This window comes from Chiloscyllium plagiosum, chromosome 3, assembly GCF_004010195.1.
Source record: "Chiloscyllium plagiosum isolate BGI_BamShark_2017 chromosome 3, ASM401019v2, whole genome shotgun sequence".
Classification (NCBI taxonomy): domain Eukaryota; kingdom Metazoa; phylum Chordata; class Chondrichthyes; order Orectolobiformes; family Hemiscylliidae; genus Chiloscyllium; species Chiloscyllium plagiosum.
In genome coordinates this window covers 116,607,521-116,619,261 of record NC_057712.1, presented here as the reverse complement: position 1 = coordinate 116,619,261, position 11,741 = coordinate 116,607,521, and the positions used below count along the sequence as shown (strand labels likewise).

General features: G+C 40.2%; 1 protein-coding gene across 1 annotated transcript in view; it reads right to left on the bottom strand.

The window, feature by feature from the left end:
* The window catches only part of mrps5 (mitochondrial ribosomal protein S5), a 137,951-nt gene that overhangs the window by 4,635 nt on the left and 121,575 nt on the right, over positions 1-11,741 (bottom strand). The window contains exons 7-9 of the mRNA XM_043687173.1: positions 5,951-5,997; positions 4,655-4,712; positions 985-1,047 (exon numbers count right to left, since the gene is read on the bottom strand). Coding sequence (XP_043543108.1) covers positions 985-1,047; positions 4,655-4,712; positions 5,951-5,997 — 168 coding nt within the window. The remainder of the gene's footprint in view (positions 1-984; positions 1,048-4,654; positions 4,713-5,950; positions 5,998-11,741) is intronic.

Below are 11,741 nucleotides of genomic sequence, written 5' to 3'. Positions count from 1 at the left end.
GGATAGTATTGGATGGGTTTTGGGGGGTGGATGGGGCATGGTGTTGGATGGGGTTGGGGGTGTGTGGGTGGGAGCAGACGGTGGGAGGGGGAGGGTGGGGGGGAAAGAAGAGGTAGGGCCTCGTGCACGGTGTGCTGCTGCCTCATCTCCTGAACGGGGAGCGGACTTTACAGTAAACTCCGAGCCCCAGAGGAAAGGCCTTGAATGAATGAATCAACTAAATAATCAATTATCCAAACAAAATAGTGCCGGCCCACCTCGTTTGGATAATCAAGGTTTCCCTGCAAATAGAAGTTTAGAATTTCTTTAAACCATCAGCAGACACTACTTTGATTTCCACTCTCCTAGTTTTGATCTTGGAATAAAAATACTGAAATACTGATGTGCATTAAAACTCATTAACATCACTGATTGTGGGGCTAACAGAGACATTACCATTATTTATATTCCTATGCTTATGAATCTGAGTCATGGTTTAGACAAATGGATTGGCTAAGAATTTCTTTGACAAAGGTTGTGCAGTGGAAACCAGAGTCTGAAGATTTGAACACAGCAGAATGACTGGGGAGTTAGGTATATTCATAGTTTTGAGGGGGTAATGGAAAGTTAAATGGAAATTTGAGAGGACACTTTGAGAGGCTTTGATGACTTTGAAGAACATATCAGCTGTCCTTCAAAAAGGACAAAATTATGCCAGTAAGCAGTGAAAAAATAACTTCGAGTTATGTCACTAATTTCCTGCACATTTTTTAGTGTTTTTAATTCTCACTCTGCCGTAAGAATTAAGAAAGGAAATTATGAGAAGCACCTGAAAGATAATTTCAACTTTTGCATTTTGACCAAAACATTCTTCATTGTTAAGTTAATGACATAATCCTCTTTACTGAAGTAATGGATGTTCCCCTTCAACATGATGCAAATGTAAATGAATTAATTAGTACTGTGCACCTAAAGATGCAGGCAATTTTCACACATTAGTCTTACCGTAGTTTTGTTTCTTCATTTTGATTGTTGTTCGTTTGAACTTCGATGTTATATCCTGATAAACTGAATTAAAGACAAAATATATTTTAGACAGAACATAAGCTTAAAAGAATCTCAACGGAAATCTCTTTGGACAATTACCCGAGTTAGAGGAAATTGGCATAAACAAGATTAGACAGATTAATTCATCCAAAGACTCAAGGGTATAGGTGACAGTGGGAACTGTATCATTGTGAAAAGGCTTCATCTAAACTGTGCTGGGACCTGTGTTCTGTCAAGTCGTATAATATGGACGGTAAATTATTTAAGCTAAATTTGAGAGGGGGTGGGGAGCTGTCATGGGAAGTGATCACTCGAGAGGAGAGGCGGTACATCAAAGAGAAACAACAAAGAAATAAAGCAGTGCAGTGATTTGGAAATGACAATCAGAATGTGGTAGGCAGAGAAAGTATAAATTTAAAAGTGCACCACTAGATAAGGCATGACATTGCAAAAGACCAGAGTTAATTGTTCGATATCTGAGTGAATGCAGCATAACAAAATAAAGAATGGTTAGCAATGATTAAACTGTGTAGGACCTGATAATAACAGAGACTTGGTTGTAGGGTGACCAAGGTTGGGATTGCAAGTATTGATGGGTCTTAATGCACGTTAACATAATACCTCAAATTCCATAATTTCGAATTTTGTTGATTAACTTTTTGTGTGGGACCTAATCAAAAGCCTTTTGCAAATCCTTACACAGCATACAGTTAACATGCTCAAAATTCCAATGTTTGTTAAATATGATTCCTCTTTCATCTATCCGAGTTGACTGCCAATGTTTCCATTATTTTGTCAAATAGAGTTAAGGAGAATCCAAAGGGTTTTTAGATTAGATTAGATTGGATTAGATTCCCTACAGTATGGAAACAGGCCCTTTGGCCCAACCAGTCCACACCAACCCTCCAAAGAGTAACCCACCCAGACCCATTTCCCTCTGACTAATGCACCTAACACTATGGGCAAATTTAGCATGACCAATTCACCTGACTTGCACATCATTGGACTGTGGGAGGAAACCGGAGCACCCGGAGGAAACCCACACAGACATGGGGAGAATGTGCAAACTCCACACAGACAGTCACCCGAGGCTGGAATCGACCCTGGGACCCTAGCACTGTGAGGCAGCAGTGCTAACCATTGAGCCACCGTGAATACATTAAGGACAAAAGGGTAACTAGGGAGAGAATAGGGCCCCTCAAACCTCAGCAAGGCGGCAGTTGTGTGGAGCCACAGGAAAACCTCAGCAAGGCGGCAGTTGTGTGGAGCCACAGGAGGTGGGGGAGATACTAAACGAGTATTTTGCATTAGTGTTTACTGTGGAAAAGGACATGGAAGATATAGAATGTAGGGAAATAGATGGTGACATCTTGAAAAATATCCATATTACAGAGGAGGAAGTGCTGGATGTCTTGAAACACACAGAAGTATATAAATCCCCAGGACCTGATCAGATGTACCCTAGAACTCTGTAGGAAGGTAGGGAAGTGATTGCTGAGCCTCTTGCTGAGATACTTGTATCATCGATAGTCAGAGGTGAGGTGCCAGAAGACTGAAGGCTGGCTAACGTGGTGCCATTGTTGAAGAAAAGTGGTAAGGGCATGCCAGGGAACTATAGATGGGTGAGTCTGACATCGGTGATGAGCAAGTTGTTGGAGGGAATCCTGAGAGACAGGACGTACATGTATTTGGAAAGGCAAGGACTAATTAAGGATCGTTAACATGGCTTTGTGCGTAGGAAATCATGTCTCACAAACTTGATAGTTATTTGAAGAGGTAACAAAGAGGACTGATGAGGGCAGAGCGGTGAACATGGTCTATATGGGTTTCAGTAAGGTGTTCCAACAAGGTTCCCCATGAGAGACTGGTTAGCAAGGTTAGATCTCATGGAATACAGGGAGAACTAGCCATTTGGATACAGAATTGGCTCAAAGGTAGACAATAGACGGTGGTGGTGGAGGGTTGTTTTTCAGACTGGAGGCCTGTGACCAGTAGAGTGCCACAAGATTGGTGCTGGGTCCATTACTTTTCATCATTTATATAAATGATTTGGATGCGAGCATAAGAGGTATAGTTAGTAAGTTTGCAGATGACACCAAAATTAGAGGTGCAGTGGACAGCAAAGAAGGTTACCTCAGATTACAACAGAATTTTGATGAGATGGGCCACTGGGCTGAGAATTGGCAGATGGAGTTTAACTAAGCTAAATGCATTTTGGGTTGGCAGGACTTATACACTTAATGGTAAGGTCCTAGGGAGTGTTGCTGAACAAAGACACTTTGGAGTGCAGGTTCATAGTTCCTTGAAAGTGGAATCGCAGGTAGATAGGATAGTGAAGGTGGCGTTTGGTATGCTTTCCTTTATTGGTCAGAGTATAGGAGTTGGGAGGTCATGTTGCAGCCATACAGAATATTGGTTAGGCCACTTTTGGAATATTGTGTGCAATTCTGGTCTCCTTCCTATCGGAAGGATGTCATGAAGCTTGAAAGGGTTCAGAAAAGATTTACAAGGATGTTGCCAAGGTTGGAGAATTTGAGTTATAGGGAGAGGTTGAATAGGCTGGCCTGTTTTCCCTGGAGCATCGGAGGCTGAGGGGTGACTTTATAGAGGTTTATAAAATCATGAGGGGCACGGATAGGATAAATATACAAAGTCTCTTCCCTGGGTGGGGGGAGTCCAGAACTAGAGGGCATAGGTTTAGGGAGAGAGGGAAAAGATATAAAAGAGACCTAAGAGGCCACCTTTTCATGCAGAGGGTGGTACGCGTATGGAATGAGCTGCCAGAGGAAGTAGTGGAGGCTAGTACAATTGCATCATTTAAAAGGGATCTAAATGGGTATATGAATAGGAAGGGTTTTGAAGGATATGGGCCAATGCTGATAGGTGGGACTAGATTGGGTTAGCATATCTGGCTTGCATGGATGACTGTCTGTTTCTGTGCTTTTCATCTCTATGACTACAAGTGTGCAGTAATCAAATTCTTCATAACAGATTCGAAGGTTTTCTCTTATTAGTTCTCCAAATGCTCTCTCCTCTACTCACCCCTTCTTTAACAGTAGAGTTACTTTTGCTACTTCTCAGTCTACAGCATGTGTAGAATTCTGAAAGACTTTGCTTTTAAAGCTACATGGCGTGTTTGATAAAGATCCTACTGCTACCAAACAGACTGTAGCACACAAATACATCGAGGAGAGCTTTTATTTATGTAATTGTCTGAAAGCAAACACAAGCAGGTGTTTGGCACTACACGATGGAAATCAGCTATTTCAAGTGGGGACAGACAGTATGTTTAAAATCAAGGCAATGCATGAAAAACACAATGAGCAACGTCTTCTTGCAGTTTCATGGTCACTGTTTTCATTTCTGTCCTAAATCACTAAGAAAAATGTTCCTGTTCACTCTGGCATGCTGGCAGGTACACCTTGTATGCATCTATAGGTTCAGATATGAAACAAATTGGTGAAATATTGCAAATCCTGAAAATTATTCTGATATAAATACAGAGACCAGTATTTGTCTTCACTGCCACAAGATTCTCGCGCACACATCAGCCATGGTTTCTGATGACATACTAAGTTATAATTGTAAAGTTGAGAGAAGTTTGGAATGATTCACAACAGATACTTACTGGTTTGGTTGTTGTATCGTTCAATGTAGTACAAGTAGTGGATAGCTCTGTTCTTAGCCTATAAATTCGACAAAATAAACAGTTAAAATGAAGCATTGAATGGTTTTTTGAATCAGACGATTAAGACAAGAAACATGATGATGTTTATAAATGAGGTAAATAATGTAATTTCAGAAGCAAAGCAGTTCAACTCAGCTCTGGTCTACTCAGCCAATAGAGAGATACAGTTCCAGGATACGTTGGCTGATCTTAGCTAATATTGTTACTTTTTCTCAGAACAGCCATTGGATTGGGGAGTGATGAACAGCAATAGGAAAACTGGCAGAAACGGTGGTGACCTACCAGAGGCCCTTTGCCAGTGAGCTGACATCAAGGCTGCACGGAGGGTGGCAGTGGAGGAATTATTGCCATGGATATTTCTCTCATACAAGCTGGAGTTGGCAAATCGATGTGTACTTAGAAGGAGCACTTGAAGGTGGGTAAAAACTGGTATTTTGCAGAGTGCTAGAATGCTGAGGTGGGCTTATAGCAGTTCTTCACATGAAAGTGGTGCTGAGCTTGTAACTCCAGTAACCAATATTGTGCTCCCCCAGTCAGTGTGCTATGGAGCATTGACAGCTTGGGTAAAACTGTTCGGACACTTTCACAATAGCTCAGGTTTATTCCGTCCTACAGTTAAACATGTTACAAGTCAAACAATTTTTTGGTATCCATCTTGGGCCAATAAATAAAACCAATGGTGAAAACAAATCAGAAGCAATATTATGTGTGCTTGAATGGAAATGCTGCAGGTTACTGTATGGTTCACTCAATTTGGCTTCTGGTGTACAAAATAAAAGTAAGTTCAGAGGACATCATGAAACTGTAAATGTGAAGGTTACATGAACATTAATTTAATAGAATCAACTTTTTAAAAATATCCATTCAGGATGTGGAGGGCTCTCATAACCATAGGCACAGGCCGATGGCCTGGGAGCTGAAACTTGCATTTCCCCTTGGCTCTCCACACGCTGTTCTCACTGCTTTGACTAGGCTAGAAAGGAGAACTATCCAAGTAACAGGATAATGGAATATTTTCAGAGCCACAACTGGAAAGGAGATGCTTTAGGAGTTAAATATTTGAACTTTGAAACTACTTCTTCGAAGCAAGTGCATAAAAATATGGTGTTTCCTTTATTTATTCTCAAAATGTAGCTCCTGTGAGCAATGTTCCCTCTAAGTTTCATTATCGTGCTCAGTTTACTCTTAAGTACAACATCAAATGCATAATAATTAAAAAACATCTTAAATTCCTACCTTTCGGAGAGCAGTTGTTCTGTCAGGTGCTTTACCTAATGCAAAACCTGAATAGAATTTTAATAAATGTTAATCAGTCCCTACTCTGGTTTAACAGAGGACATATTAAAGAAAGTCTTATCAAGTAGTATAGGTCACTTAAAAATAAATAATCAATTAATAAAAAATTTATTGCAAGAACAGATATAAAAATGGATCAAAAAAGGATCTACAGGAGTCATATCACTAATGCTGTCCTTGGCACTAAAACTCATGAGTACATGTCAAGATTAGAGTGGTGCTGGAAAAGCACAACAGGTCAGGCAGCATCCAAGGAGCAGGAAAATCGATGTTTCGGGCAAAAGCCCTTCATCAGGAAAGGTTGATGAAGGACTTTTGTTCGAAACATCGACTTTCCTTTTCCTCGGATGCTGCCTGACCTGCTGTGCTTTTCCAGCACCACTCTAATCTTGACTCTAATCTCCAGCATCTGCAGTACCCACTTCTGCCTCATGAGTACGTGTTTATTTTAAGATAAGATGGACATTGTGGAGAACACCATTGTCTTAGAATAACAGATCACACATGCATAGAAAGATCCAATTAAATTAACCATCACCTCCTAAAGAGCAAATTAGATGTTAACAAAAGCTTTTAAGGTACTATTAATTCTAAAGGGACTGTAAATCAGGATTCTGAACACCAGGTGTTTGAGTTGTCCAAGTATTCTGTGGGTACTTACATGGCCTACCTCAATCCATCATTAAGATTAGATTAGATTCCCTACAGTGTGGAAACAGGCCCTTCGGCCCAACAAGTCCACACTGACCCTCTGAAGAGCAACCCACCCAGATCCACCTCCCTCCAACTAATGCACCTAACACTATGGGCAATTTAGCATGGTCAATTCACCTAGCCTGCACATCTGTGACTGTGGGAGGAAACTGGAGCACCCAGAGGAAACCCACACAGACACGGGGAGAATGTGCAAACTCCACACAGACAGTTGCCCGAGACTGGAAGTGAACCTGGGACCCTGGTGCTGTGAGGCAGCAGTACTAACCACTGTGCCATCATGCCGCCTCAATTGATCTAAACATCATGACAGTTAGTCAGGGACTTTCTACCTCTGTTTTAGAAATTTGTAGGAACAGTTAATCAGGAATTTCTGCTGGTGTGAAAACGTAGGGTGTTGTGTCTCAAAAAAGGAACAGGTTTCTACATGATAGCGATGTTTGGACCCAGTTTGATGAAGGTCTTGTATTTCTGATCTGTACCTTTCATTTGTTAGTGAAATGCTTCTTAATTTTCGAGAACTATCTTACTTGATTATTTTGAATGATAGATCTTAAATCTTCAGTATCTGAATGACATTTTGAAGAGTTTAATTCAAGCTTTTAATTAGGCAAGATTAACCCAAACTAGTCTAAATTTTTGAAATACCCCCTTTTAAAACTGACATTTTGTTAAAAGATCTGCTCCCTAGTGTCTTTATTTTATCCTTTTGGTATGAACAGTGTTTTCATTCCATTTGAAGTCTATAGGATCACAGGGATAAAGTACTCAAGCTTTAAAATTAATTGTTAGACATCTATAGGTGACAAGTATGTTTTATAAAATATTCAGACCAGAAGAATCATTGCAGAATTATTTTGATCTTGCATGTCTTAAATTATCGACCGGCTTATTTGCAAAGCCACTATATAAGTTACCTCACCTGGAGTATTGTGTATGGTTGTGGGCTCCATATTAGAGGAAAGCATTGGAGACAGTGCAGAAGCAATTTACACGAACGGTGCCAGGAATGAGAAATTTCAGTTGTGAAGATAGATAAACAAGTTGGGACCATTCTCCTTGGAGAGGTGAAGGCTAACAACAAATCTGACAGAGATTTTCAACTTCATGAGTAGGCTGGATAGAAAGAATCTGTTCCCAGTTGTAAAAAAGAATGTCAGGGCATATATTTAAAGTGATGTGAGAGTAAAGCAAGGGCAATATGACAAAAAGCTTTTTCACACAGCAAGTAGTTAGGATATGGAATACAATGCTTTGAAAATGTGGTAGAGCCAGGTTCAATTGATGCATTTAAGAGAGCATTGGATGGTTATTTGGATAGAAATAGTATGCAGAGATATGGGGAAAAGGCAGGAGTTTGGCATTAGGTAATACGGCTGGTGCAGGCATGATGGGCCAAATGGCCTCCTTTTGTACTGCAATACTTCTATGACTGTAATGCAGGCAAGTGCAAAATTCAAAGTTTAAATCATTTAGATAGTGTGGAACCACAAGGATTGCAGGGAGTACAAGAACGTGCTCTTCAAATAAAGCCAACCATTAAAAGATGTTTTTCTTTATTCCACTGGATTGTAAAAATGTCAAATGAGCTGCTTAGACATAATTAGGAATGAAAGAAACCAAATACTTCATAAGTTTCAAATCGGTATTGGAATTTCAGCGTGGCCAATGAAAATACTCAGAGCATATACAGGCTCAATGCAGGCATATTGATAAAGCACCTGATTTTGATGGAAAACGACACCTTAGCTTGATTTCTAAATTCAGAAAAGTAATTTTTCCACATCCTGGCATTTCAAAAGAAAAAAAAACCCTGAATTTCAACAAGGAAACCCCAGTCTTAGAAATTAAATACAAGGTTAATGATAAAGTAGTGATCATCTACTCACAAGAGGCAGATTTGTGTTTTTTTCATTTGCAGTTAGATTTGAACACCGTGCAACTTTTGGGATTCCTCACTACCAGAACCATACAGCAAGCACTGTAATGAAGGATAACCCCAGGGTACAGCTTACTAGAGTAGGAATCAAATCCTCTCTCTCAAGGGCCTTCAAAATAGGTTGCATTGCTATTATCAGAAACAAAAACAAAAATTGCTGGAAAAGCTCAGCAAGTCTGTCAGCCTCTGAAGCCTTGTCTAAGGTCCCCTATCTCTTTGTTATGCCTACATGGTATCTTGGTGACATTATCCACAGGCACCTGCTCAGCTTTCATACAGATGGCCAAGTTTAGCTTAATACTGGGTGGATCATCTCCTCCCTACCCTGGCCATACTTTCAAGCTTAGGAAGTCTCCTCACAATCTTTGTATATGTTCAATTCCAAGTTGAATTTAGTTAAAAATGATACAACACCAGGTTATAGTCCAACAGGCTTATTTAGAAGTATGAGCTACTTCGTCAGGTAACTAGTGGGGCAGGATCATAGGACACAGAATCAAATTGCATGACATTGTGACCTTTTGCAATAAATTCTATCCTATGATCCTGCCCCACTAGTTACCTGATGAAGGAGCAGTGCTCTGAAAGCTAGCACTTCCAAGTAAATCTGTTGGACGATAATCTGGTGTTGTGATTTTTAACTTTGTCCACCCCAGTCCAACACTGGCACCTCCACATCAAAGCTGAATTTAGTACTGACAGTGCTGGGCTAGAAGGTTGACATTTTACCAATGCCCTTCAGGGGATACAAAACACAACACCTTTCCATATTTATAGGCCTTCCATGTGCCTTAATCACCATGAACAATGTTGTACTTGCTATCTTGCCAGCCAACCATAAAAACCTGTATCTGACACAGCACCCACATCCTTGCTGATACAAGTCATCACCTCATCTACCAGTGCAATACATTCAAAATCCTTACCCCATCCATGAATCAGTACATAACTTGACCTCTATGTCTGTGTATCCCCTATTTTGACCTCCTGGATGTTATAAAGACCCCTCTGCTTTTTCAGGAAGAAATATTTGACCAATATTGTGGCCATATGTTCCTTCCTTTTGTTTTCCTGCAAAACATTTGGATAGAAGAGATGCCATGCAAATAAAAGTGGTGCCGTCGTATTCTTCCTGGCTGCCTATTTTTGAGCCTTAAACCTCTACGCTTTCTTCACAGGTCATATGTGCTCAGTGTCATGGCTCCAAGTTTCACCAGTTGACTGGAACATCTCCACAATCAGAAGTGGATAAAACATTCAAGGTGCAATCTGACTATACAGTGCGAGCAGGACTTCAGAAAATGCTGGCAATACTCCAGCTGGGCAGCTTTTTAAAAAGATCAGCAGCCTGAAATGTTAATTCCATCTCTCATCTTCCCCTCATATCTCGGATTTCCAAAATTCACATTGCTGTGAGACATTTTCATATTTGAGCATAACTTTCTTTTCCTTGCATTTTACTATTTTTGCAGAATTCCATTTTGATTTGTTCTGCTGATTACACGTTCAACTACTGCAGGTCAATAAAGTGTTAAGTTTACTCTCAATTTCAGTTATATCAAGTTGTCCAGTTTTCTTCCTACGGTCAATACTTAATTTCCTTTGCATTACATTTTTCTCTCCATTGGCTTGCCCACTCAAATTTTGTCCAATTGCTTACATTTCTCAAGCTGACTACAACCAAGTTTGCACAGGATTTCTAATTATTTAACGATGCCAAAGTATGAAGCTATTTGGCAGAAACAGTGTTTTTTGAATGATATGACAGTAATTATATTTCTTCACACTGAACCTTCAATCTTTTCTCCAATTCTGGCTTTCCATCCTCCACAGGCCATTTCCCAACCTCCTAATCGAGTATCTTAACCTTTTTAAGGCTTATGGTTTCAATCTGCTTTCCTCCTAACTCCATCAATGTCACAGTGTTCACCATTTTCCTCTATAGCAGCATATTATATTTACGAGCTTGCCTGACAACATAGTACCAAACAGTCTGTTATCTCCTTTATGCTGAGTCTCCACGCTCTTCCATCCGTATCAGAGCACTCTCATAGTGCATCATAAAATCTGCCACAACAGCTGAACGTGCATGAACTGAATAATAATTTTGTCACGTTTTGGACACTTTAGCACTTTTGGCAGGCCTTTCTGCAATTTGCGATATGTACATTATAAAACTTCACTGGACTTTAAAATTGTTTAAAAAACATCCAGCAGCAAATCTTTGCAGAAAATAATCAAGCAAGTTAATGGAATGCTAGTCTACAAGGATGCAGACGTTATAGTGCGAGTTATTCAAAACCCTGGTTAGAGTGCTGTGAGCAGATCTGGGAACCACATCTCAGTAAGGATATATTAACCTTGGAAGGAGTACAATGTAGGTTTACAAGTCTTCAAGATATTAACAGGAAAAGGCGGTAGATAAAAATAAATTATTTCCACTGGTTGGCAATTCTAGAATTAGGGATCATAGTCTGAGAAATAGGGTCATATTCATCAGGAGAGATGTTAGGAAGTCTATGTACATCAACTTTCCCCAGGAATTTTCCATTTACTGTGCAGTTCCAAAATGGATCACCTCGGAATTGTCCAAATTGAACTGCATCTGCCATTTCTTTGCCCAACTCTCCAATCTATCTATATTCTGCTGTATTCTCTGACAGTGCCCTTCACTATCTGCTACGCTACCAATCTGAGTGTCATATGCAAATTTGCTAATGAAGCTACCTACACCTTCCTCCAAATTATTTATGTGTATCACAAACAATAGTCCCAGCACAGATCCCTGTGGAACACCACTGGTCACAGGTCTCCATTTTGATAAGCTCCCTACCACTACTGCTCTCTGACTACTGTTGCCCAGCCAGTTCTCTATCCATCTAGCTAGAACACCCTGGACCCCATGTGACTTCACCTTCACCAGCCTACCACGGGAACTTTATCAAACGCCTTACTAAAGTCCATGCATATGACATCTACATCCCTTCCCTCCATCAACCAACTTTGTCACCTCTTCAAAGAATTCTATTAGTTTTGAAAGACATGACCTTCCCAGCACAAAACCACGCTGCCTATCAC